Here is a 25,957-nt window from a genome sequence, read left to right on the forward strand (position 1 = left end):
TGGAGCAAGACAGGCTGAATGCCTTGCAGAAAACTTTTCTCACGTACTGGTCAGTTCAGTTAATTCCATAAACTAGATGAAGGACCAAAAAAAGATTCTATTGAAAAGGTACATTCTACAGTACGTTTATTAAAGAGAAGGCTTAATGCTGCACAATGTCATACACTAGAAGAAGCACAGGTAGATTGTCAGTGGTTTCATCCACTGGTACCTTCATCTTTTTTAGGGGGTTGTTCATCTCCCGTTGAAGTGAGGCTGCTCTCCCAGCAAGGAATGTCTGGAAAGCAGTGGCTAACAAATCTTCATATTTTTCAAGTAGCAGCTTATCATCAGGAGGATAAATTCGTCTACAATTGTAATAAAAGAAGAGATGAACAATTAAGGGTAGACAGGCCAACAATCCACTGGGAACACCTCTTACACACATTATATTGAAATGAATGGAAGTCATCCAAGAGCAAATCTGCTCTCCTGAGTTCAGTTTCCATTCATGTCAGTGGAATGTGCACATGGGATTTTCTCAGTGGATTATATCCATCAAATGTAAATCTACATAATTTGCCAAACTAGGAACATGACAGGCCAAACTCACTCACAAAACTCCTTGGGCAGATTTGCTCAATTCTCATCATGAATTTGAGATGCACGTTAGGAAAACACTAAATCTAGTTAAATGTATCTATGCATTCCAACTGGAAAGGACAGGGTGATGGTGCAACCATCTATAAAAGCAGTGCTAGTTCTTCTATGAAGATTTAGTCTTTGTATGTGAAGAAATATGAAGATTTAGTCTTGGAATACTCACTGAAATGTCAACTTCATGTATGTATGAGGCATGAAACATTAACAAAATACTGTTTTCATTATTTACAAATATAAACACTGAGTTTAAGATGATGTAAAAAGTGAGGGAGCAGAATATCCTATGAGCTAGTTCAGTTCAGTTTATTTGCAGTCACTGACCAGAAAAATATATACATACAGTCCAAACTAACAATAAGATATTCATAAACTTCATGTAACAGGTATTCATAAACTTCATGAAATCTAACTATGCAGGTACTCTATTACTATGAATTCTAATGGCAACAAGGCAAAACTTAGTGACTGCATACGTGATTTTGTCATCACTGTCAGATAAAAGATAACTAGCACAGAATTCATCTGGGCAGCCAAGGTAATTTGCTAGGAGGGGCACTATTAATTCATAGCGAGTGTCCCTGTAGAAACTACAGTATAGTAGCACACGGGATAGTATCTTGATAGCTCCTGCCTTGCAAGGACAAAACCATTCTGCATAATGGACTTTTTTCATCCTACCCTCAAACACATGGAAGGTAGAACAACAAAGCGTGCTAGTGTAAATCCTATGAGCTACTTTTTTAAAAAAACAACGATCAGTCTTGAGCCATTTCCAGCCCATTAGGGCAAAGCTCCTTCCACCCTGAATATCTCCAGAATGAATGTCCAATGGATCCAGTTTCTATAGACAACTGGAGAAGCCAGAGAAGCAGTTATCAGATTTGGAGGTAGGGCCCAGACCTTGCTGTGGTTTACAAAATTGTGTAAAGCACTCTGTTCATCTATGGTTCTGTATATATAAACAAACTATTATTACTGCTACTACAGAATTCCTGCCACGGAGCTGCCATGCCTACTGGACATATCAGACTCTATGTGAACTGAGAGAGCACCCCACAAGAAAGTCAACATTCCCCTGTGGTTGTGTATTGAACAGGAAGATTACAGTGGTTATTTCACAGGAAGATTACAGCAAGTAGTCTTCAAAGAAGATTGCCCACTATTACAGATCTTCTCACTAAGGAACTTCTACAATCCTATGCATACTTACCTGAGAGTAAATCCCATTAACACAGTAGGACATACTTCTGAACAAACACATACAGGGTTCTGCTGTAGGGCTGATTCCTATGCATTTACAGACATGTTCCACTGAACATAATGGTACTTACTTCTGAATAAATATGTATTAAGATCAGGCTGTCCAGGAAACTGCCATTTGGGTGGGTAGGGAATCACAGGGAAGGCAGAACATGTCCCCAGGGCTGGCTCCTGATGTTGGTTTGAAAGGAACCAGCACTATGTCTGTACTGGATTGCTGCTGGTTATAGCATCTTTAAGCCAAAGAAGCTAATACCATATCCATGTTTTACTGATTATTCTCTGCCAACCTTAGAAGGGTACTTTCTTCATGGTATGTGTAATTACTCCCAGAATTGCACTATTGCACAAATGTGATATAGGCACAGTGGCTGACATCTTGACCAACCAAGCACTGGTGTAATGGAAGAAGCACACTGATGTAGCACCACTGCTTCTGAAGGCTTCCAGGCTAATGAAGGCACCCCTGCTAACTGGGCAAAGAGGCACCTTTTTAATGTGGTGATTCTCTTTATTGAGCAGGGGGAGAGTAACTGGCTCTATCCACCCCCAGCACAGTACCTCCAGTGACTGTTGCTGGTGTCTATCTTATGTTTATTTCTAGATTTTGAGCCCTTTGGGGACAAGGAACCATCTTATTTATTTATTTATTATTTCTTTCTGTAAAACTGCTTTGGAAGCTTTTGTTGAAAAGCAGTATATAAATATTTTGTTGATGTTGTAATGCTGCACCAGTGCTGGTGTGCATGTCAAGGAATTCTAATGACGTCCCTACCTCCTCTATGTCATCAGAAAATATATCCTTGAGGGCCATACAACCCACAGGGACATATTTTTGGGTTGGACAAAGTGCTTCCTGGGAAAGGGGAGGTAAGCAGATTTGCCCCCAGGGCTAAACCAGCAGTGGAGTTAGTTAACTGAACTTTTCAGAAGCAATGGTGCTTCTCATGTTACACTGGTGCTTCATTAGTCAGGATATCAGCCAATGATTCCCACTATTCTTTACAGAGCAACTGAATTCATGGCTTATTTTGGACAGAAATCCAGGATTATTTACAAACTTACCTGTAGTTTCCCATGTGCCTATTTTCATGTTCTTCTTTGGAGAGCTGCCTGCGTACTTGTGCCAGTCTCTCTTTCTAGAAATGAAGACATTTAAGAAGTGATTTAATTCATCTGAGAAAGGACATAAATAGCGGCTTTTCGTATATGTATATCTGTATTATTTGAAATACCAATTCCTCTCTTCTCCTTTCCAGAGAGCGACGCTGTTTTTCCCAGTCAGACGACACTGGTGACAGCCTTTTCATTGAGCCTTGACCATAAAGTCTCTTCTGAGCTTCTGCTTTTTGCTGGGCTAAATTTTTTCTTTTATCACTTGTCCTGAAAAGGAAATTACAGGCAAACATGATGAAAGTAATCCAGATAGTAATATATCCAGAAAGTAAAATTGCTAACTAGCTAGATGATACTGGTCTGGCCTGCTCCTATGCTTTTAACAAAAGTTTGGGATGCAGGAATCATCTGGCAAGGCTTTTTGCAGCATTGCAATAAGCATGGCCACTTGTTAATAGTTCCTCATCATGACTGTTAAAGGCAGAGACAGAAGATGGTAAAATAAACAAGTTGACAACCCTGATATCAAAGATTAGGAGAGGAGACTATGAAACCTTGTTACTTGGTTAATGGGAAAGGTTTTCAGAATAATGTAATTAGGGCCAAGTAATGGGCTTGGAAACCCTAAGATGGGAGCTCTGGTTGCCAGATCCTAACAGAAGACTGTTGCTTGTCTAGCTGCTAACCAGCCACTGACTTCCTTGGCCTGTCCCTCCTGCTGCTATTGAGACACTTTGGGTGGACCTTTCCTTTCTCTTTTCGTTCCCTCCTATCTGCAACATTAGTAGCTTTTTCAGTTTTCCTTCATCCTCAGCTGCCTTAAGCCACAAAAACACATGACCATGACTCTGGCTCCTTTGACAGCCATTTTGGTGGGAGAGCTGATAAACACTTTTGTTTCCCCAGGACCTCTTGCATTTGCTTTCAAGAGCCAGGAACTGCAAGAGACATCACAAGAAGCCCAGATGAGGTAACCCCACACTGTGAGAGACTCTAAACATCCTGACTGTCTATTGTATTGTAAGCCACATTAAGAACTTCAGTTATTAGGTGGGGTGTTCATATTTTTAAAGAAATAATCACACAACATTAAATCAGTCAATGTAGAGAAGAAAGCCAATTATAATTCTCCTCAAATACTAGTTGTTAACCATATATTCAGGAAACAAATATATAAATTTGTTTCATCATATATTATATATAAAGGCTGTGAAGGAAAGACATCACAAGGGAAGAAATCATACATAATCTACCACTAAAAGCATTTTAAAAAGACAGACAAAATTTGCTCAAAGAAAGTCAACTTTCCCCATTAATCACTTTGTCCCTCTAACTCATCTAAATTTTGCCTGTCTACAATAAAGCCAAAGAACGACACACAAAACACTGAAAATCTTCTGTTAACGATAATATTTAGGTCTCAGTAAGTGGCCAAAAGGCATGAAAATATCTCAAAATTAAAATTTAGGGAAAATACAGACAGTTCTCAACATGATAATACCGCAACTAGGAACCTAAAATGATTGCATTTGAGGACTGTAACATCCTATAGCATTATGTTCCAGGAAAACAGAATTTGGTGGCTGGAGAGTAGGCTCCCTATAGAGTTAGGCTTTTCTTTCAGTAACTTTATGGTCTATAGACAGCCATGCATTATTCCCTCCCATGACTCAGTTAAGTCCTAATGTCTCATCTATACACACGGTACCTTCCTGCTGAGGTTAGCAGGATTTAAAAGGTTATTTCCAACCTTGAGATCAGTCGGGCTATAGGCCTACATTTAGAAAGTATATAAAATAGATGCCAGCATCTCCATTCTGTCAGCACTCAATAAACTGACATTCTGAACCGCACCTATACTGAACTGGAAAAGGGCCATCAAATCACACCACATGTTTTCTCTTTGAATGCTCCCATAGTGGTTCCCAAGAAAGGATTCCCACACAAATGTGTTGTCAGGCTGGCCCACATGAAAGAAATCCACACCAGTGACCCATTCTGGAAATAGCTGGTTTAAAAAAAAAAAAAAAGATTATTGTGAAAAAAGGCCCTTCCCTGTTAGCCTTAGACATTTCCACACCTAAAGAGAATGGTCAAAATAATAGCCCCCTACTCTGAACTAGAGCTCCTTAAAAAAAATCCACGCAAAGGTGGAGAGTAGACAGAATATGGCAATGTTCCAGAGTCTGCTGTCTGAAACAACTGCTTCATGAACAACTGCTTTGTACTTTATGATGAGACCAGCCCTGGGCCTTCCACAGTTACCAGGCCAAATCAGGATTTGACCTGCTGGTTGCTAGTGTAACCTCTCGTGAGAGAAGGAAATGAAATTTGATTGACTGTTTACAAACAAAGAATTTAATTTAAATTACAAGCTTGCCCATAGCACTTTTCATGACTTTGGAACAATGTGTCCCTATGTAGTAGATTTATATACTGCCCATCAATATAAATATTATGAGGGTGACTTGTACAATAAACAATAACATAGCATACAACAATGTAAGAATAAAATAGCAAATAAAACCCAGCAGGAATAAAATGCCAATTAAAAGCCTGGGAAAATAACAAAATTCTTTGCCTGGTGCTCTAAATACCAAGGAGGCCCCGGGCAAGTCTTCTTGAGGAGAGAGTTCCATAAACAGGGCACTTCAGCTGAGAAAGCTCTCTTTCTTTTCTTGTCCACTGCCTAACCTTCAATAGCAGGGAGGAATCCCAAAGGAGGGCCTCTGATGATGAACGCAGTGAATAAACAGGAAGATGCAGAGGTAGGCACCCCAAGATATGTAGGACTTTAGGGGTAAGGCACCAGCACTTTGAAGTGTAGTTGAAAATGAACCAATAACCACTGAAGATATTTAAGAATCCATTACAGTATATATGTTTTCACTGGCTCATTCCAGTTTGGAGTCTATTAGTAATGTTTTGAACTAGCTGAAGTTTTCAAAGGCAGCCCTATATACAGTACATGAGAGCAGTATATCCTGGAGGTTATCAGAGAATAAATAACTATGCCACATGACCAGGTGGGAGGCTGCTCCTCCAACTCACCTTCCCCCACAGATAATCACAGAAATGCTGCTGGAAGCATGGCCTGTTCTCCCAGACTATCTGCACTGCACCATGCAGTATGGAACTCCAGAGGAAAGGACAACTTGGGACCACGAGTGCTATGCAGATCCCAGCGCTCCACACAAGCAGCCTAGCCTGGGCTAGGCTGCTCATGAGAACAGCCTCTCTGTCTGTTCACAAGCCTCAGCTGGTGAAAGCCACTCAGCTACTGAAGTCAACTGGGCCTATAGAGACAAAGCTGGAACTAGGAGCATCCCTGAATTACAAACCAGATCCTACAGGGGGTGTAAATCCATCAAGAAGAGTTTGACCTCCAGTTTCCGGTCTAGGTGAACCAACCAATAACAGTACCTCCATGTTGTCTCAGCTGAAGAAAGAAAATGTATTCCTATTTCTTTCCTAATTGTAACAAAAGGAACTGGTATTATAAATTTACCTTATATTGAGCAGCTTCAGAGCATTCAGCAGAACACCTTTTTTCACATCATAGTCTATTTTTTGGTCTGTACCAAAGCTTGGGGCACGATTGATCTGGAAAGTTAAATGGACAGAACATCAGCAAATATTTTTGATCCACAAAACAATAACTAAGAAATATTCCCTCATAAAACACACATAATATTTGGACCCAGTTAACCCACCGATCAGATGTTATATATGGTGCCACGCTGGAGCGTAGCTTGCCAGTTTGATGGTTATTTTGACTGGCATCAAGGAGATGTTTTTCCTTGTGCAGATGTATAGTAATAGTTGGTTGTTGTTGCAGCTGTTCTTCTTGTTGCCATGTGCAGGAGGGCCCAGGTCCAGATCAAAGCTGTTGCTTGGTTTGATGAGCAGCCTTATTACGTCCAGGTTGGTTAGTTTTGTTCCTGGGGTAATACGGTTTCCTATTACACGGCTGGTATTGTCAACTATAATCTTTGCAGTCAGATTGGCGATAGAACTGTTGTTTCTGTTGGTATTGTTGGTACAGTTGGTATCTGGGGGCAGTGTTCTTTTGTGTTAGAAATAAGCATACAGTTATTCTAGATTTCTTCCATTGTTCCATCATTTTGTCAGTTTTATCTGAGAATAAACCTTTCCCATCAAATGGGAGAGCTTCAATATTGTCTCTCATCTCTTGTTGCAGGCCCATAGCTCTTAGCCATGCATGTCTCCTTAGTACAATGGACGAAGTCAATGTCCGTGATTCAGACTCCCAAGATGTTTGGCATTTGCCAATTGCTGCCTTGCTGCTGTGGTTGTCCTTGCAAAGGTAGCCTCAAACCATTTTACAAAGTCTGCTGGGTCAAGTGTAGTTATGTCCGTTCCAGTAGTCGATTTAAGGATTTTTAGAGTAAAGATTAATTTTCCGTGGAGCAAGCTGTTTCCAAGGACTGATCCGTATGGCGGTCAGCAAGAAACTGAGTAAGAGGACACCCAACAACCACTAGAGGGTACTGCAGTCATGTGCAGAGGGCAGTTGTGGGCGTCGCAAGGAGCTAACGAATTCTAACCGAAGCTGATCTGCGCAAGCACAGAACCCACTATTATGAATGTCTAGAACCACTATCCAAATTAATGGGATTTCAAGAAACACTTCATTTGTAGTTATTGTTAAAAATATTCTCTATTAAACACTATGTCCCAACAGGAAACGCAGAACTGTGCCTCACTCGAGTATCTACATTCAGTTGCACTTCTCTCTATGTTTGCTTATTTTCACATTTTATCCCCCTTAATAAAAGTGGCTATTGTTATTACTGCAAAGAAGTGTGTGTGGGGGGGAGTGCACACACTCACATCAGGTAACCCCTATCATCGCAGTGAAGAAATAAAGGAATGAAAGGAAGCATGTTGAGATGGATGTGTCCATGCATGCAAGAAAAAGTTGGGTGGCAGCATTTGGCATCTTGGGCCAACATGGAATGATGCTCTAGACTGATGAACAATGCCTGTAAGTCACCCTGTTCTTTTAAATCACGTGGACTTCAGTGGTTATTGGGAGCAATACCATACATCACTTTGAACAAGTGTAACAGCAAATATAAAGTTAATAAGATTTAGATTGTGAGCCCTTTGGGGACAGGGATCCATCTTATTTATTTATTATTTCTCTGTGTAAACTGCCCTGAGCCATTTTTGGAAGGGCGGTATAGAAATTGAATGAATGAATGAATGAATGAATAAATAAAAGTGATGATATTCTTCTCTGAAAGCTATAGGAGAAACAAGGTGACTTAGCCTGAAAGAGCTACCACCTTTCTTCCACTAGATGGTGCAAGTTAGTTCACCACTAAAATGAGATGTAAACATACATTGAGATTGCCCTTTCTTCTGCTTGTAATGTTTTTTAAGGTCATGCAAGCACACTGAGAAGAAGGTATTTCTGCTTTGTGTTCAGAATGTTCAACAATTTAAAGTGGATGATGGATATCAGTTTGCATTAGAGAACTTTTCTCTTGTCCAGTAACAAGGGCAATTTCTGAACAATGGGCCAGGAACCAGGAAGCCTATTTGCACACATCAATGCGCAGTACTGCTGACACAGAGGAATTTTCAGTTGCTTGGCACAGTGGTGCCCACATCTGGCGGCAAGCCACTTTCAAAATTCCCTTCAAGTTCCAGTCCAATCTAGGGAAGCCTTCTTTTTAGTATCGGAAGTGCAGTGTGATGCAGGGTTTGGGCATGGGAAACTCTTTTTCAAATCCCCACTCAACTGAAAAGCTCACTGGATGGTTTGGGGCATCTTACTACCTCTTAGCCCATCAGTCTTTATAGGGCTGTTGTGACGTCAAAACACTGTGCTGAGCTCCTTTGAGGAAAGGCACAAAAGAGGAAGGTTAAATAAAGCGTGCCCAATTAGAATATTGTGTGTACTTACAAAAGCATTCTCAGCTATTGTCTCACAACTCTGGAATCCACTTCCCTTTGACACATGCCAAAGCCCAAATACCATTAGAAGGAAGTATAATATTTTATTTCAACTGGCACTGGGTGAAAAGGGCTAAAAATGCTGGTAGGACATCATCTTTCACACAATATTATTATTTGTTCCACTCATTTTAGCTTGGCTACTTTATTCTAATGCTGAAGTCCTGGGTTCAATTTCTCACCTCAGTCATGAACTGACAAGAAGGTCATAGGCAAGCCATTTGGCAGAACTAAATATTACCTTGGCAAACATGTATATTCCCATTGGCCAAAGTAATGTGAATGCAGAGGTGAAAGGGGGATAACTGGCAAATGCAAGAGGAGGCTTAATTGCTCCCCACCACCACCCCTCACCCCGTTCACTGACTGCTTCCCTGCAAACACCTCCCTCAGTTGTTCTTCCAGGCTTACTGCTAGTTTTGGACCCTGGCTGGAGGAGAAAAAAAAAAAAATATATATATATAGCCCTGGGGGATAATATTTGCAGAGCTGAAGCTTTCACTGTCTAAAAACAAGAATAAAATTGCTGATAAACATATTTTATTCATATTTATTTTATTCATTTTTTATTCATTTATTTTTCAGTTTCTGTACTTTCTTTTTCATTGTAGTACCCCAAATGGTGTGCAATTTCTAAAAACCTTTGGTTGAAAATACAATTAAGTTTAATAAAGTAGACCATAACAATGGGGGGGGAGAGCAGAGAATAGCAGCTGTAACTTGCTTCTGAGAAACAGTTCTTTGCAGACAGATAGGTCAATTAGAATCCTCACAAGAAGGGGCTTGATGGAGTTGCCTCCTCCCTTGTTGATGATAGGGCTAGCTAGTGATACCTTAACTGAAATAACAGTAAGAAACCAGTCAAGGGGCTGGTTCAGTCAACCAAACTAAGCCCCACAAGCAGTGTGTGCTCCCTTTCTGTTTAAAGCAGCTTACCTCTAGGAGCCATGGCTTTAGTTTTCTGTCCAGCAGAATATCAAACCCCAAAACTTCAAAGCAAACACTGTCACTTCCTGGAGACTGTCCTGGTCTACACATACGGTAAGCATGAAGGACATGCGGCTCTGCTACAATTAGTGTCTTCACCACTAGTTCCTGGGGGATTGTGCAGAAAGTGGGGATAGGAGAGTGGCACCATTATATTTCTGGAGATCACAGAAGGGCATTAAAACATATTTAAGTACTGAAACAGGACTGACCATCTAGAATTAAAGGATCTAATCAACAGTTGATTTCAATCTAAACCACAGAAGTGCATAAAAAATAAATTTAAGGATTTGTTTGGAATTGCCATGTATTGTAGAAATTTTGTTTAATGCATGTATTTGCTTAATGCATTTAAAAATAAACTCTTGCCACCAAGAGAATGACAGCATTTTATTTAAAACAATGATTTGCCCCCTAAAATAATTTACAGAACAAAATGTTCCTTCAAGTGAGAACTTGCTAGAGATTTATGCATCAAAGCCAGATAAGGTTCCAGTCTATGTCAAATAGGAGTATTGTTAATAAGTCAACATACACATGGAAACAGCTATTGTGTATTAGTTTTCTCTTACTGAAATATCGTTCCAGAATTTAGAAACGTCAAGTTGATTTGTTTGCAGAAACTCAGTAAACCACTTTATAGAGCGCTTACTGCCTTTATCTTCTGTTTCATCCCGTTCAAAACGTTCGTTATGCTTATTCACAGAGTAGTTGGTCAAGTGCATATACAGCTGGCTCTAAAAGAAAGAGAAAACAGTAAAGCACAAATATAGAAAACAGGTACAAAAAAGGAAGTTCACACACACTGAAAAGTAGGATGGGGGAGGCACCAAGAGCATGAGATATAAAACCTTTTACACTTCATAATCTATATTCTTAATTCTCTTAGCTAGCATGCATGTCCTGGATTTGGCGGTGGAACTCCCGCAACACATTGCAAGAGTTCCCGGCTTTGGGTGAGAGTTATAGGCAAGAGAAAATGGTGGTGGGCCACAAAAGAGCCTGAGGAGGCAGCTTCGGCTGGCCGCTGGGAGGTGGAGGTGGCGTGACGGCCAGGCCTGGCCAGGCCATCCTGGGTGAAAAGGGGGCAGCGGCGGTGGTGGAGGCGGCGGCCTGGCCGCCGGGAGCAGGAGGCAGCGGCGGGACGGCCAGGCCCAGGCAAGGGGAGAGGAGGCGCCGGTAAAAGGGTGGGGAAGTGAGTGGAGCAGCCTGGGGCGGGAGGAAAACGGGTGGCGGGGCGCAGCCCCAGCACCCATTGGAGACCAGGGTGGGAGGAAAACGGGCGGCAGGACTTCCCAGTTTGCCACCCGGGAGGAGGAACGGTGGCGGTGGGGCCCTTTTCAGTCCTCTGCCACCCGGTAAGGAGGACCGGCTGTGGCAACGGTGAGGTCCAGCCAGAAGTTGCTCAGTGTGGGTGGGGGTGCAGGGCAGGGAGGAGAGGAACGGAAAGGGAGAAAGGGCCAGAGAGAGTGGGGCAGGGGGAGGGGACAAGAGAGAGTGGGGAAGGAGGGAGGGGGCAAGCGAGAGTGGGGAAGGAGTGGGGGAACAGCCGGCCCCAAAGAGCGCGCAAATGTTCTGTGAGGGCCGGCTAGTGTTTTTTTAAAATTATTATTATTATTTCTTGTTTACACAGTCAGACAGGTGTTATTGACTGATTTGTTTTATCCAGACATCGAGTCTTTCCCAAGGACCTAGGATGGCTGAATTGTATTGTCAATGTTGTTGCTGTTGTTATAGATATCGTCGCAGAATATAGGCTGTTCCCAGTAAAGCTGCTTTTTGTAATTGGCTGATGGTGATTTCTGTGGCCCCTATGGTGTTGAGGTGCTCTTCAAGGTCTTTTGGAACTGCACCCAGGGCGCCAATTACCACTGGGATGATTTTGGTCTTTTTCTGCCACAGCCTTTCAATTTCAATTTGTAGAACTTTGTATTTGGTGATTTTTTTTCTTTTTTTTTCTTCTATTCTGCTATCCCCTGGTATTGCTTTGTCAATTATTTTAACTTGTTTTTCTTTCTTCTCGACTACAGTTATATCTGGTGTATTGTGTGGCAGATGTTTGTCTGTTTGTAGTCGGAAGTCCCATAATATTTTTACATCTTCATTTTCTTCAACTTTTTCAGTTTTATGGTCCCACCAATTCTTGGCTACAGGTAGCTTGTATTTTTTGCAGATGTTCCAGTGTATCATCCCTGCTACTTTGTCATGCCTTTGTTTGAAGTCAGTCTGTGCGATCTTTTTACAACAGCTGATTAGTTGGTCCACAGTTTCATCTGCTTCTTTACAAAGGTGGCACTTGCTGTTTGTGGTGGATTTTTCGACTTTTGCTCTTATTGCATTTGTTCTTAGTGCCTGTTCTTGCGCAGCCAGTATTAAACCCTCTGTTTCTTTCTTCAAGTTGCCATTCTTAAGTCATTGCCAGGTCTTCGTGATGTCTGATTTTCCACTTATATTGTGCAAATATTGACCATGCAGTGGCTAATTTTTCCATTTTTCTGCTCGGTTCTTGACTTGTTCTTTCTTGTAGGCCTGCTTTGTTTCATTGGTGTTGAATAGTTTCTCATTATTGACCATTTGAAGTGCATCTTCTTCACTGTCCTTGATATATTCTTCAAGGCCTCTTTTCTCCTCCTCTACTGTTTGATGGACTTGCAGCATTCCTCTTCCACCTGAGCTGCGAGGGAGGTATAGCCTATCGACATCACTGCGGGGGTGCAGAGCATGATTGATGGTCATTATTTTCCTGGTCTTACGATCCAGCGTCTCTAGCTCTGCCTAGGTCCAGTCTATTATTCCTGCAGTGTACCTGATAACAGGTATAGACCAGGTGTTTATGGCTTGTATGGTGTTCCCGCCATTGAGTTTGGGCTTGAGGATTTTTCTAACTCTCCTGATGTATTCACTTCCCATTTTTCTTTTAACTTCAGTGTGTGCAATGTTATCAGCCTGGAGAAAGCCCAAGTATTTGTAATGCTCTTTCTCTTCCAGGTTCTTGATCTTGCTTCCATTGGGCAGTTCTATTCCTTCTGTTTTTGTTATTTTCCCTCTGTTCATTATTAAAGCAGCACACTTGTCTAGTCCAAACTCCATTGCTATATCGTTACTGAATATACGGACAGTGTTTAGCAGTGATTCAATTTCTGACTGGGACTTTCCATACAACTTCAGATTGTCCATGTACAGCAGATGGTTGATTTGACTTGATGTTTTAGATGTTTGGTATCCGAGGCCTGTTTTGTTTAGTATTTGTGAAAGTGGGGTCATGGCGATTACAAACAACATAGGGGATAGTGAGTCCCCTTGGAAAATGCCTCTTCTAATGCTAACCTGTCCAAGTGACTCGCCATTGATTGTTAACTGTGTACTCCACATGCTATATCTATATAACATGACCAGATATAACAGTTATATCTGGTGTATTGATGATGATGATGATGATGATGATTAATTCGATTTCTATACCACCCTTCCAAAAATGGCTCAGGGTGGTTTACACAGAGAAATAATAAATAAATAAGATGGTTCCCTATCCCCAAAGGGCTAACAATTGAAAAAGAAACAAGATAGACACCAGCAACAGTCACTGGAAGTACTGTCTGGGGGTGAATAGGACCAGTTCCCCTGCTAAATAAAGAGTATCAACACGTTAAAAGGTGCCTCTTTGCCAAGTTAGCAGGGGTAATTCAAACAGGTAGTATTCAGTAGTTATAATTTTCAAGTTATCTTTAAATAATTATCAACACATCATTTGAATTCTCTGTATTAACTGCAATATCCCTACCAATACAATATGACTCCAGATCTTGGTATTATTTTATGACAGAAGACTTGCATAACAAAAGTCTTTAGCCTAATCCAGCAAAACATATGCACATTGTAAGCCAACAATACATGAATGCAGCCTATCTGTTAATTTAAAACAAAGCAGATATCTTGGTGGATTAAGGCCTATGTTTGTGGTTGGTTTTTATAGGACCATGTCAACAATTACTGCATAGAAGATGTCTGTGCAGAGCAAATACAACTAAGCAGTTAAATTCCATAATTACAGGTGTTCTCAAGAGAGAGGAAGACTCAGACAGTTCCAGAGGACAGATTTTTACTTTTTAGAAGGATTCCAATGTCATTAATGCATGGGCAAGCCAATATTTCTCAAATTTCCCAACTTGCATAGGAAATTTCAGCTCATGCAGGTCCCTGTACTGTACATTATAGTAACAATTTGCAATCTCTAGAAGTTTTAAATCAATCATCAAGAAAACACACTCAGTAATCCAAGGACATATGAAATGTCTATGCTGGCTCAGTTCAAGGGTCCATCTAAGTCCAACACTTTGCTTACAACAGTGGTCACCCAGATGATCCTAGGAATCTCACAAGCAGAGCAAGATAGAGAAGCTGTCCCCTACAGCTCACTCCCAATATCTGGTAATGAGGAATATACAGTCACGTTTGTTCCATTTATTCTAGTTTCTGGCCAGAATTCTCAGAATCCTTCTCCTCATTTTGCTGCAATATTTACTAGGCTGATTCAGTTTATAAATGAACAGAAATAAGAGTCTAACCAGAAATAGAAAACTTTACAAATATTATATTGACAAATATATGACCAAAGTAGTTAGCAGTGATTGTGGATTAAAGTATCTGCTGTGGAAAAAAAAATTCCATTGTAATTACTGCAGCAAAACACATTCCAAATAGCCAAAATAAAGCTTAAAAGGAGTTAAAAGCTAAAGCAAATATAGTAAATCCAAAGCAATTTATCTTGGAAAAGTCAGGCCCTTTCTTCTCTCCTACCAACAGAGAGAACTACTTAATACCTCAATGTTTAACACTGCACTATGAAGTGTTTGGTTTAAACTTAACATCCACTCACCAGATTTGAGTCATTGGGGGGATGGTACTTCTCTGTGCCCATTCTCACTAGCCCATCATGATATAAAAATATTTTTAATGGATCACAGGAGGTCACCAGAATGTACACTCTTAAATCAAATTTGTAGCCTTCCATAAGAAAGGGCTTGTCAAGGTATTCCTGGACTATGAGGTGTTCTTGAGGATGCAGTTTTTCTCCGTTTCTTATAAGAGAGATCCTGGTTTAAAAGACAAAGGTACGTTTTAAAAAAAACAACACTGAAAGTTGAGCTAACTTTCAGAAATACATTTTTGGTTCTGACTAGCCTTTTAATCTGTATTCCTTTAATCTGTAAACCTTATTGATACAGAGATTTCATGTTTCCAGTTTGCTTAAATCAGGCCTATCATATGTAGTGCTCCTGGCCATCCCACCTATGGATCACAAAATAATGTGTTTGAGGCCTGTGTTTGAGGCCTGATTATACATTAATACAATGTAAAATTATCCCCAATACATTTAAAACTAAATGACCTATGACAACATCTCTGCACTTCTGGATGCCCTACCACCAACACTTTTTCACTAAAAAATAAAAATGGCCAATTTTAATTACTCATCTTAATAACATAATTAACATCACGTGTACTGCAGCTTGGCCACAAGCAGTGGACAGGTTTTGTCTGCTTCTTCTCCAGCTGCTAATTGACACTGGTTCACATGTCCCTCAGCATTAGAGGGGTGGAACAGGAGCTATGTGCTCACAAGAGGCTGCTTCGGAGCTCAGACACAGGAGGAGCGAGCTCCTCGGCAGGAGGAGCGAGTAATTTTCACTGATCCCCCCTCCCTCTCAATGTGCTATTTGGCTGTCAGGAATATGTCCATGATGGCTGCACAACCTTCAAATGCTACAGAACATGTGAGCCACTACCTTGCACTTTCATCACAGGGCCTTTAACGTGCTAACAACAATGGTCAACTGACGGCAGAAAACATTACAAAGCCTTTATGTCAGCTCCAGCTGCTCTATTATGAGTGCAATCTATTATGTTTCTGATGTCTGCACATATTCATGCAAAACAATCCTTTCCTGGCCAACTGTTAAAAGTTTTCTTTCAAGTAGCCTTGATGTATTGGTTAGAGTGTTGGACTAAACTCAAGTTCAAATCCACACTTGGACACCCAGTGCACAGGGTGACCTTGGGGGCCGGGGCCAGTCACTCTCTTTCAACCTCACCTACCTCAAATGGGAGGAGGATTTTGTGTACTACCCACAACTGCTTTTTCTTAAAGAAGATAAGTTCTCAGCTTTAAGCACACTTTTTAATACCACAATTAATATAATGTGTGGCTTGGCCCATGGAAATGAATTTTTGTTGCTATTTTACCATTATATGAGTAGCATATTTAACTATCATTATTACTGAATTTGTTGATCACCTTTCTACAGAAACAAAAAATTGATGTCAGCTGTAATTTTAAAAAAGCAAAGCAACACAAGATCAAACACCATCTCAAGAATCTTGTTTATTAATGCACATACCCATGTCCCATTGCACCATTAGCTGGTTTGACTATGAACGTTTTCTGTCTGCGTTTTCTCTTGAGTTCTTTTACATAGTTCTGGAATTGTGTATATTCTGCCGGGAAGATCCACGTCCGAGGAATAAAGCTATACTCTTGGGGCTGAGATTTGATCATTCTGAAATGATCAAGAGATGTCTATATCAGGTGGTATATAAATATGATAGATAGATAGATAGATAGATAGATAGATAGATAGATAGATAGATAGATAGATAGACAGTTAAGATAAACATCAGTGTAACATTTCTCATACACTGATATTTAAACCTGCTACATTTCAGTGCCTGGCACTAACAGACTAAGTCTCTATGCCAAGGCTATTGTTTTTAAGATCAGCATGTAAAATATATTTATATGTATTGCCATAACAAAATGATAATTAGCATTAACAGAGCACATACACACTTAATTAGGGTTGACACAACAATCACCTGACCAATCAAATGTCAATGAACCACAGTCAAATGTTTTCAAATATCCCATGAAGCCAAGAATGCCACTATGTAGATGGCAGCTTAACCTTCCCCCCCTCCCCACCCAATTTTGCTGTCATTTGTTAGCAAGGACACGAGTGAGGGTTGGTTGCCCTAGCCTTGCAACAATCAGAAGCATAGCAAAGTCTCCAACTGGCCATTTGCTATATCTACCCTACAACAGAAATGCAAGCAGCCATCAGTAGCAAAGGTTACTTTGCTATGGCTACTCATGACTCCATTTTGTTCACTGCAGGAACCAGGATGTACACCTGACTTAGGATCTGGCTGCTTGCTCTATAAGATTGACCTGGTGTCCCAGGATAAAAGCCAAAAAGAGAATAACTGCTAAGTGAATGTATTTATTTATTCAATAAATCATATTTTTATACAGCCTGACATGTGCATCCCTAGGTGGTGTACATAAGTTAAAATACAACTAATATGAAAACAGGATAAAATGATTAAAATAATTATGATATGAAACCAATTAAAATTAATTTTAAAAACCTGAGAAAACAGCCAGAGATGGGAAAACTCTGATTTTAACAGGGAGTGCATTCCAGAGCCCCAGGGCAGCCACAGAGAAGGCCCAGTCCTGAGTAGCCACAAAATGAGCCGGTGGTATCTGTAACCAGACCTCCCCAGATGATCTTAATAGGCGAGAGGGTTCATGATAAAGGAGACACTCTCTTAAATACCCTGGACCTATTCTATAGTTCACATTTATAAAAACTGTACTTAATGTACTTAAAAGTTATAATAATTCATCACAATTTTTAAAGTTAATTTCATTGTTTTGTGATAAGTTAGTTTTAATAATCATTAGGGATGTGCAAGAATCAATTTTTTCAATTCAATTTGTACCCGTATTGAATCACCTCCAATTTGTTTTGGGTCCGAATCTGGCCCCCCCCCCAATCACCCCAGATTCTATTTGTACTCGAATTTTCTGAACTCAGATCGATTTGGGACAAAAAGGAAAAAAGAAAGGAGTTCCGGGGGCAAAAGAGTTGGGTGTTTTTAAGCTTTCCCCCATAGGGAATAATGGGGATTTCAACAGCCTTATAGCTCCATGTGGAGGGCACCAGGGTGGCCCAGGGAAGGTTGTGGTGTGTTGTAGTGCTCCAATGGATGTAAGGAAGCTACTACCCATATTTCAAAGAAAGTGGACAAAGAGATAATTTCAAAGGGGTGAATCCACTCTCATTTCCTACCAAAGAATCTACTCCCAGAAGAACCCCTCAGATATTGAAAACAACAAAACCCAGTGCCCCATGGGCTTGTCGTTCTGGGGGTTGTTGGCACCCTAGGCACACTACACCACAACTTGCTCTGGGCCACCCTGGTGCCCCCCAAGTAGAATTATGGGGCTGCTGAAATCCCCCATTATTCCCTATGGGGGGGAAGCTTAAATATGTGCAGACTTCAGAAAAAAATTAAAAATCACCCCTTTCACCAATTTACTTGAAATCTGGGTGGTAGTAGGCACCCATTGAGGCACTACCACCTGACCCACACTTCTGCCCCCGAAACCTCTTTTCTGCCCCAAATCTGCCACAAAGACATGAGGACTTCAAAAAGAATTGTAAAAATATCCCTTTGCCCATTAAAAAAAAAAAAATCTGGGTGGTAGCTTCCGTGCACCCATTGGGCACTACCGCCGACCACAACCTGATCTGGGCCACCCTGGTGCCCCTTCCAAAGGAGTTATAACTAATTCTGCTGAAATCCCCATTATTCCCTATGGGAAAAAGCTTAAAGACACGCCAACATAAAAAAAATTAAAATCACCTCTTTACCCAATTTCTTTGAAATTTGGGTAGTAGCTTCCACCCATTGGTCACAACCACCCAACCCACTTTAGCCACAAAATGGAAGTCCAAATCTCTGAACTTTTCAGGTCAAAAATCTGGGGTGGTTTGTTTTGTACCCGAATCTGGGCAATTGAGCACGGGGTGATTTGTTCTGTCTACAAATCACCCGAATCAGCCGGATACAGGTATAAATCATTTTATGCCTGAATTGATTTGCACATCCCTAATAATCACACAATATCCTTAATTTCACATTTTAGCAAAATAATGCTCAGTATCATCCAATGCAGATTAGAGCTCTATGTGGAAAGGGAAATGCCGGATGTTCAAGCTGGTTTCAGAAAAGGCCAAGGAACAAGAGACATCATTGCTGATGCACACTGGATTATTGAGAAAGTCAAAGAGCACCAAAAAGAAGTCAATATGTGCTTTATTGACTACCAAAAAGCCTTTGATTGCATCGACCATGTCAAGTTGTGGAATATCCTTAAGAAAATGGGTGTCCCAGAACATCTCATTGTTCTCATGAGAAACCTATACACAGGACAGGAAGCCACAGTCCACACAGAACATGGTGAAACAGATTGGTTTCACATTAGCAAACAAGTAAGACAAGGCTGTATACTTTTTCCTTATTTATTCAACGTATATGCTGAACATATACTGAGAGAAGCTGGATTGGAAGAAGATAAGCGTGATTTTAAAGTTGGAGGAAGAAGTGTCAATAACCTGTACTATGCTGATGACACCACTCTGATAGCTGAGAATGTGGATGATCTGCAAGCTCTAGTAATGAAAGTTAAGGAGCACAGTGAAAAAATGGGACTATGACTAAATGTAAAGAAGACTAAACTAATGACAACGGGTACAGCAACCAGCCTCAGAATTGATAATGAAGACATTGAAGTTGTGGATAGCTTCTGCCTTTTAGGATCAACCGTCAACAGTAAAGGATCCAGCAGTCAAGAAATATGCTGCAGACTAGCACTTGGTAGGGTTGCAATGAAGGCCTTGGAAAGGATATTTAGATACCATGACGCGTCTATACCTACAAAGATTAGAATCGTTCGGACAATGGTTTTTCCCATGACATTCTATGGATGCGAAAGCTAGACTTTGATGAAGCAAGATAGAAAAAGTATTGACGCTTTTGAACTCTGGTGCTGGAGAAGACTTTTAAGGATAGTATGAACAGCAAGTAAAACAAACAAATGGATCACAGAACAAATCAATTCAGAATTTTCACTTGAGGCACAAATGACCAGGCTCAAACTATCATACTTTCAACACATTATGCAAAGACCCAGCTCCCTTGAGAAATCCATAATGATGGGGACAGTTGAATGAAAGAGAAGAAGACTATCAGCAGCAAGGTAGATGGACTCGATTATGACAGCAATGAATACACTACTGAGAGACCTTAAAGGCCAAGTTGAAGACAGATCATCTTGGTCGCTTAGAGTTGACACTGACTTGATGGCACTTAATTAATCAGTCAATCAAATATCAGCATAAGTATCAAATCTGTCAATAACTAAAATACCTTTTTATGGTTCTAATAAAGCTTATGCTTTAAAAATACTAATAGTACTACTATAATGAATATTTATATATTGTTTTTGAACAGAAGTCCTCAAAGTTATTTATATGAAAAAACAAGATGGTTCCCTGTCTCAAAAGGGCTCTCATCTGTTTTTTAAAAAAGCCAAATACACAAAGTAGGCCCCAAGAATAACCACTGGAGGGATGTTGGGTTTGAATATGAACAGCTGCTCTCCCCCATAAGAGAATCAGCACTTTAAGGATTGCTGTTTGCTCAGTTTAAGGATTGCTGTTTGTTCAGTTAGCAAAGAGGCATCTTGACCAAAATACAAGTGACTATTTGAGGATTTTTTTTAAAAATCAAGTTGTGCCAAATCCTACACTTAATGAGAGCAGGCTTACAAAAAAAGCAAATGGAAAATATGGATATATATTTTTATTAATATTTGAATGCATGAATTTATCCTTCTCAAATCTTTGGCACAGAACCAAGTGCACTGATATTCATTCAAAGGATGTTTGTCATACTCTAAAACTTCTTTCAGCAACTCACACTGAAAGCTTAAGCAACAGAATTTTCATTTGTTCCATTACATTGTTTACCCATCATCATCCTTTCATTTAAAGGGCCCAGAAAGGGGGGGGGGGTATACCATTCCCACAAATATGTTTATCATTCATTCAATTCAATGGAACTTAGAGAAACAACAAGAGCTTTAGTCATTAAAAGAAATGTTTGTGCAGGGAAACATTAACAAGCACATCTAGAGTCACTCTACAACCTATGCATAAGAACTTTGATTAAAAAAATTATTCAGCTAGGAGATTAGGTGGAAATCTTGCAACAGAAAAGAGGAAGGGCTATGCTTCTAAACTGCTTGTTTCAGTTACAGAAGTTGCAATAGTTGTCAAGCAGATCAGTAAAATCATCATGATCGGAATCAACAATGTGAAGGTCTTGGTACAACAGACTTAAGTGGCGCAGTGGGGAAATGCTTGACTAACAAGCAGATGGTTGTCGGTTCGAATCCCCACTGGTATGTTTCCCAGACTATGGGAAACACCTATATCGGGCAGCAGCAATATAGGAAGATACTGAAAGGCATCATCTCATACTGCATGGGAGGAGGCAATGGTAAACCCCTCCTGTAATCTACCAAAGAAAAAGTGCTCTGTGGTCACCCAGCGTTGACACCGACTGGACAGCACACTTTACCTTTACAACAGACAGCCCATTACAAAAGTCACTAGCTAATAGTGCATCAAAAAATTTCATCAAAAAACCCAAAAAGTACAACGATCACTATAGTTTTTATTACTACGTTCAGAATCAAACACCAAAATATCGGCACTGTAATAACTCAGTATATTACAGTCAAGGTACCACACTCAAAGTCATATTACTGTCTTGTCGAATAGCTCAGCAACCCAAATATTGTTGGCCATCTTAACTTCAAAAGGGCGTTACGAGTGCATCTTCTTTAGTTCCAATTAAAATATGGTTCACACATTCATGTCTATCAGTTGAGCATTCATTAATTGACTTGCAGCTGAATGTTTGAACTGCCTTTACCCAAAAGTGCCTCTTAGTAGGGACGTGCATTAATCATTTTTTGCTATTCGATTCAAGTTCAAACTGAATCAGCCTGAATCGATCCAATCCTGAATCTGCTGCCCTCGAATCTGAGTCAATTCAATTCCAATTTAATTCCAAATAGAATTGATTCAACCGTATTTTTAAAGGCTAGGGAGCAAAGCGGGTTGATTGGCAGGGCTCCATGGGTGCCAACTGCTAACCAACCCCCCAAAGGAATCGGGTAAAGGGGCGAATTTTTAGGAAATTTTATGCTATGGATTCTCAGTTGTGAAATAACTTCTACATAGGGATTCCCCTATGAATTTATAGAGAATTAATCTAGGAAGAAGTCCTTTCACAAGTGAGAATCCACACATAAAAATTCCTAAAAATTCACCAAGGGTGATTCAATTTGACCTAAAATCTGCTAAGCATCCTCAAGGGTGATTCGATTTGAGGTCAAATCACTCAAATCTTCCATATTTGAGGAGAATTGATTCGGCCACAAGTCGATTCACACATCCCTACCACTTATCCCTACCACTTATCCCTACCACTTATCCCTACCACTTATCCATTGCATCTGATCTGTGATGGCTTTCACACACAATAGCCATCAAGTGATTAACATGCCTGTAGGACCATGATGAAGGCTCAGTTTTATATATTTCATAGTATGCTGCCTAATAACTAGACTCACATCCACGTGGTTTTTGCTTTCAAGGCTTTGAGGTGCCCAGTTATCTGCATTAGTACTAAAAGCACCAGTGTCTATACAGGAGAACAATCTACACAGCATGGTACTTCTATTTTCCCAAGCATTAATTCCCATTTTTCCATTATAGAACTAAGAACACAGATCCTATGCATATTAACTTCTAAGTCCTACTGTGCTTAATGGGGCTTACTGCCTGATAAATGTGTGTAATGATTGAAGCCTTAAGGAAGGAGGAAGAAAGTTGTCATACAGACATTGCCTCCTAGGACCTAAGACATCAGGGTTCTGTTCAGCTAGAAAGTTCATTTTTATAAGCATTTTAAATGGAATGCTCTTGTAATACTGTACTGTTGAACAGGGGCACACCAGCCACGAGCCCCCTTCTGCATGCAGAAGGCCCTCTGAAACCACCTTTGGGGGGCCCAGCCTGCCAAACCTCTGCTGTTCTTAAAAAATATATTCTTACCGTGGCAGAGGGGTGGCTGTGGGGGGTAGCAATGCAGTCCTTCTCTCTTATCCCCCCTCCCCCGTCCCCCTCCCCTGTTGGCGGTGGGGGGTCCCATCCTTTTGGGCTAGCATCTTTAACAAACTGTGAGGTGCGTCTGCGCAGTTGAGATCGTCACAAGCCCGTGACATCACAAGCTTGTGACGATCTTCAAACGGTGTAGGCATGCCTCGCAGTTTGTTAAAGATGCTGGCCTGAACAGACAGGACCAGTGTCGCTCCAGTCTCTGCCGCCGCTAGGGAAGGGGAGGGAGAAGGACTGCTCCACTCCTCCCTCCACCCCTCGGCTGTGGTAAGAATAATTTTTAAAAAAAAAACCAACAATGGAGGTTTGGTGGAGTGGGGTGGCTGCCTAAGGCCCCCGGCCATTTGGAAGCCCCCCGACCTTGGAAGACCGGAGCGGGTCCCCAAGGTCCAAGGGTTAGTACACCTCTGCTGTTGCATAGCTGCTATTCATTTCAATGGGGCTTATGCCTGAGCATTTTCTTGTCAAATAATTAAATTGCAGATTTGAATGTTTCTCTCTCTTTTTCTAGAAACAGTTTAAAATTCTCTCCCAAACAAAACATATATTTTATTAATCTGGTGTAGGAGTTGAATGTATCCCAGAGTAAGCCACAGGGGGGAGGAAAGACAACTAACTAGATGGGCTGTCTTGAGCATGACACCAGCTACAAAGGGAGGGGGGATCAAAACAGCAGCAAAAGTAATAGAGTCAATAATAGTTTGCAATAATTTTTGGTACAGTAAGAATGTGTTTGCATACTTGTAGTTTTTTGCATAGTGATAAAAATGAAACAAACAGGTGCATGTTAATTTCAGTTTCACATTCATTGCAAATGGAGTAAAAAGGAATGCAAACCACTAGAGTATACAGACATAATGGCTTTATAAGCTCTGTAGTTTGTAGTTTTATAATACCAATATTTTGTAAATATATAACACAGTTTTATTGTAGGGCAGTAATTGGCTAATAATGATATTTTAGATTGTGATGTGTTTTTAGCATATGATTTTTTTCCTTGCCCATGCCCTTGTATGCTTTTTTATTATTGTGCTGGTCTGGACCATAATAAAGATTGATGATGATCACTAGAGTGTACAATAAACCACATTAAGGTTCAGGAATACGTGGAGCCTGGAGTTGTAGACGAATGAAATCAATGGTTTAGTACAGGGGTGTATCTAGCAGGCAGGGCACATGCCCCGGGCGCCACTTGAAGGGGGCGCCATTTCTTAAAATTAATTTTTTTTAAAAGCCTGCCAAAAACAAAATGGCCACCACGCATGCTCAAATGGCCTCTGTGAGACCCTAGGCCATACCAGGCCTCACAGAGGCCACTTCAGCATGCATGGTGGCCATTTTGTTTTCAGCTGCCATTTAAAAATAAATAAATTAAAAAATGGCTACTGCACATGCTCAAATGGTCCCTGTGAGGCCCTAGAGGCCAGCAAGGGGGAGGCAGGACCTTTGCAGACCCCCATCCATGGCCTTTAGGAAGCCCCCCAAAGGGGCTACAAGTAATTTTTAAAAAATATATATAATATAAGCCACTGTACACATATTCCGATATGTGACTTGTATGTGACCTTCAGACTTGTATTTTTCAGCTGATATTATGGTAAAGTTATCTGAAAGATGGGTGTCAGATGTTTGGACAGGGGGCGCAATTTCAATGCTTGCCCTAGGCGCTATTTTCCCTAGATACGCCTCTGGTTTAGTAACTTTTTCCCACTTCTCTGGGTTAATTTGACCACACTAATTGGGCAAGGTTATGGGCAGGGCACGCTTCTAATTATGACTCCAACATTTCTTGGAGAATACCTACACTTTCTAAAACAAAGTATACACATTACCAGCACATATAAAACACATGAAAGCCATGAAATAATGAAAGCATTATTTTGCTCTCCCTTAGGGGGAATAAGATGGTTGTACATAATTAAATGTAAAGAGGGGGGTTGGCAATTGATCTATATGTAAAATTTAGATTCTACTTTAATATATCCTGGACCTCTTCATCTTATGCTGCCATCTTACCCATCACAGTAGCCTTGACAGTCCTAAGAAGACTCACAAATGCAACACAATTGAGGAAAACAAGCAATCCTATTGAGAGAGCTATTTTAAGGTCTTGGAGACTGAATGCCCTTTAGCAATGGAAGATTCTCTCTGCAAAAGATTTCCTTGCTCTGTTATGGCTTTGAATTACACGTCAGAACAGATCAACTTTTTAAAGTAAAGGGGAATGGGGAGATAGTTATAAACAATATGGAACAAGATAGCTCATTGCTGAATCCAGTTTTCTCAGTTGGTATTCTCAGTCACATCATCAGCATGTCACTATTCCCTATTTCAGTCAAAAAGTTGCCTCTAATCATTGTCGTTGGAACAAAGGAAGAGAGGACATTTGTTTGCCACTACTACAGTATGCTAACTTGAAAATACCATATATACTCGAGTGTAAGCCGAATTTTTCAGCACCCAAAATTTGCTGAAAAAATCAGCCTCAGCTTATACTCAAGTCATCTATCTGCCCATGCTAAAATGTCCCCCTGTAATAAAGTACCGTACATACTGGTCACAATATACCCCACTGATGTCTCAATTAATGTAATTTTATTGGCATTTATTTTGATTATTGAAACTCACCAGTAGCTGCTGCATTTCCCACCCTAGGCTTATACTCAAGTCAATCAGTTTTTTAATTTCTTAGGTAAAATTAGGTACCTCGGCTTATATTCGGATCGGCTTATACTCGAGTATATATGGTAAGTGTTTTTATTTTATCTTCTCTCTCCCTCTGTATTTTGCTGGTTGTATGAGATTAGTCCTTTGTGGGGCAAGGTAATTACTTACTCCTAATCTAACCCTCCTACCTACTCAATGTGTCT

General features: G+C 40.5%; 1 protein-coding gene across 9 annotated transcripts in view; it reads right to left on the minus strand.

Annotated features, from left to right (window-relative positions):
* TTLL7 (tubulin tyrosine ligase like 7) overlaps nucleotides 1-25,957 on the minus strand; it is a 136,459-nt gene that overhangs the window by 49,430 nt on the left and 61,072 nt on the right. For all 9 annotated transcript variants that reach the window (XR_008305634.1, XR_008305635.1, XM_053243202.1 and 6 more), the window contains 8 exons: nucleotides 16,389-16,547; nucleotides 14,867-15,083; nucleotides 10,563-10,727; nucleotides 9,940-10,098; nucleotides 6,527-6,621; nucleotides 3,138-3,285; nucleotides 2,968-3,041; nucleotides 212-347 (listed from right to left, as the gene is read on the minus strand). Coding sequence is in view for 7 of the 9 variants with exons in the window: in XM_053243202.1 (XP_053099177.1) it covers nucleotides 212-347; nucleotides 2,968-3,041; nucleotides 3,138-3,285; nucleotides 6,527-6,621; nucleotides 9,940-10,098; nucleotides 10,563-10,727; nucleotides 14,867-15,083; nucleotides 16,389-16,547 (1,153 nt within the window). In the remaining 2 variants the exon portion in view is untranslated. The remainder of the gene's footprint in view (nucleotides 1-211; nucleotides 348-2,967; nucleotides 3,042-3,137; nucleotides 3,286-6,526; nucleotides 6,622-9,939; nucleotides 10,099-10,562; nucleotides 10,728-14,866; nucleotides 15,084-16,388; nucleotides 16,548-25,957) is intronic.

The sequence above is a fragment of the Hemicordylus capensis genome, chromosome 4, assembly GCF_027244095.1.
Source record: "Hemicordylus capensis ecotype Gifberg chromosome 4, rHemCap1.1.pri, whole genome shotgun sequence".
Taxonomy (NCBI): domain Eukaryota; kingdom Metazoa; phylum Chordata; class Lepidosauria; order Squamata; family Cordylidae; genus Hemicordylus; species Hemicordylus capensis.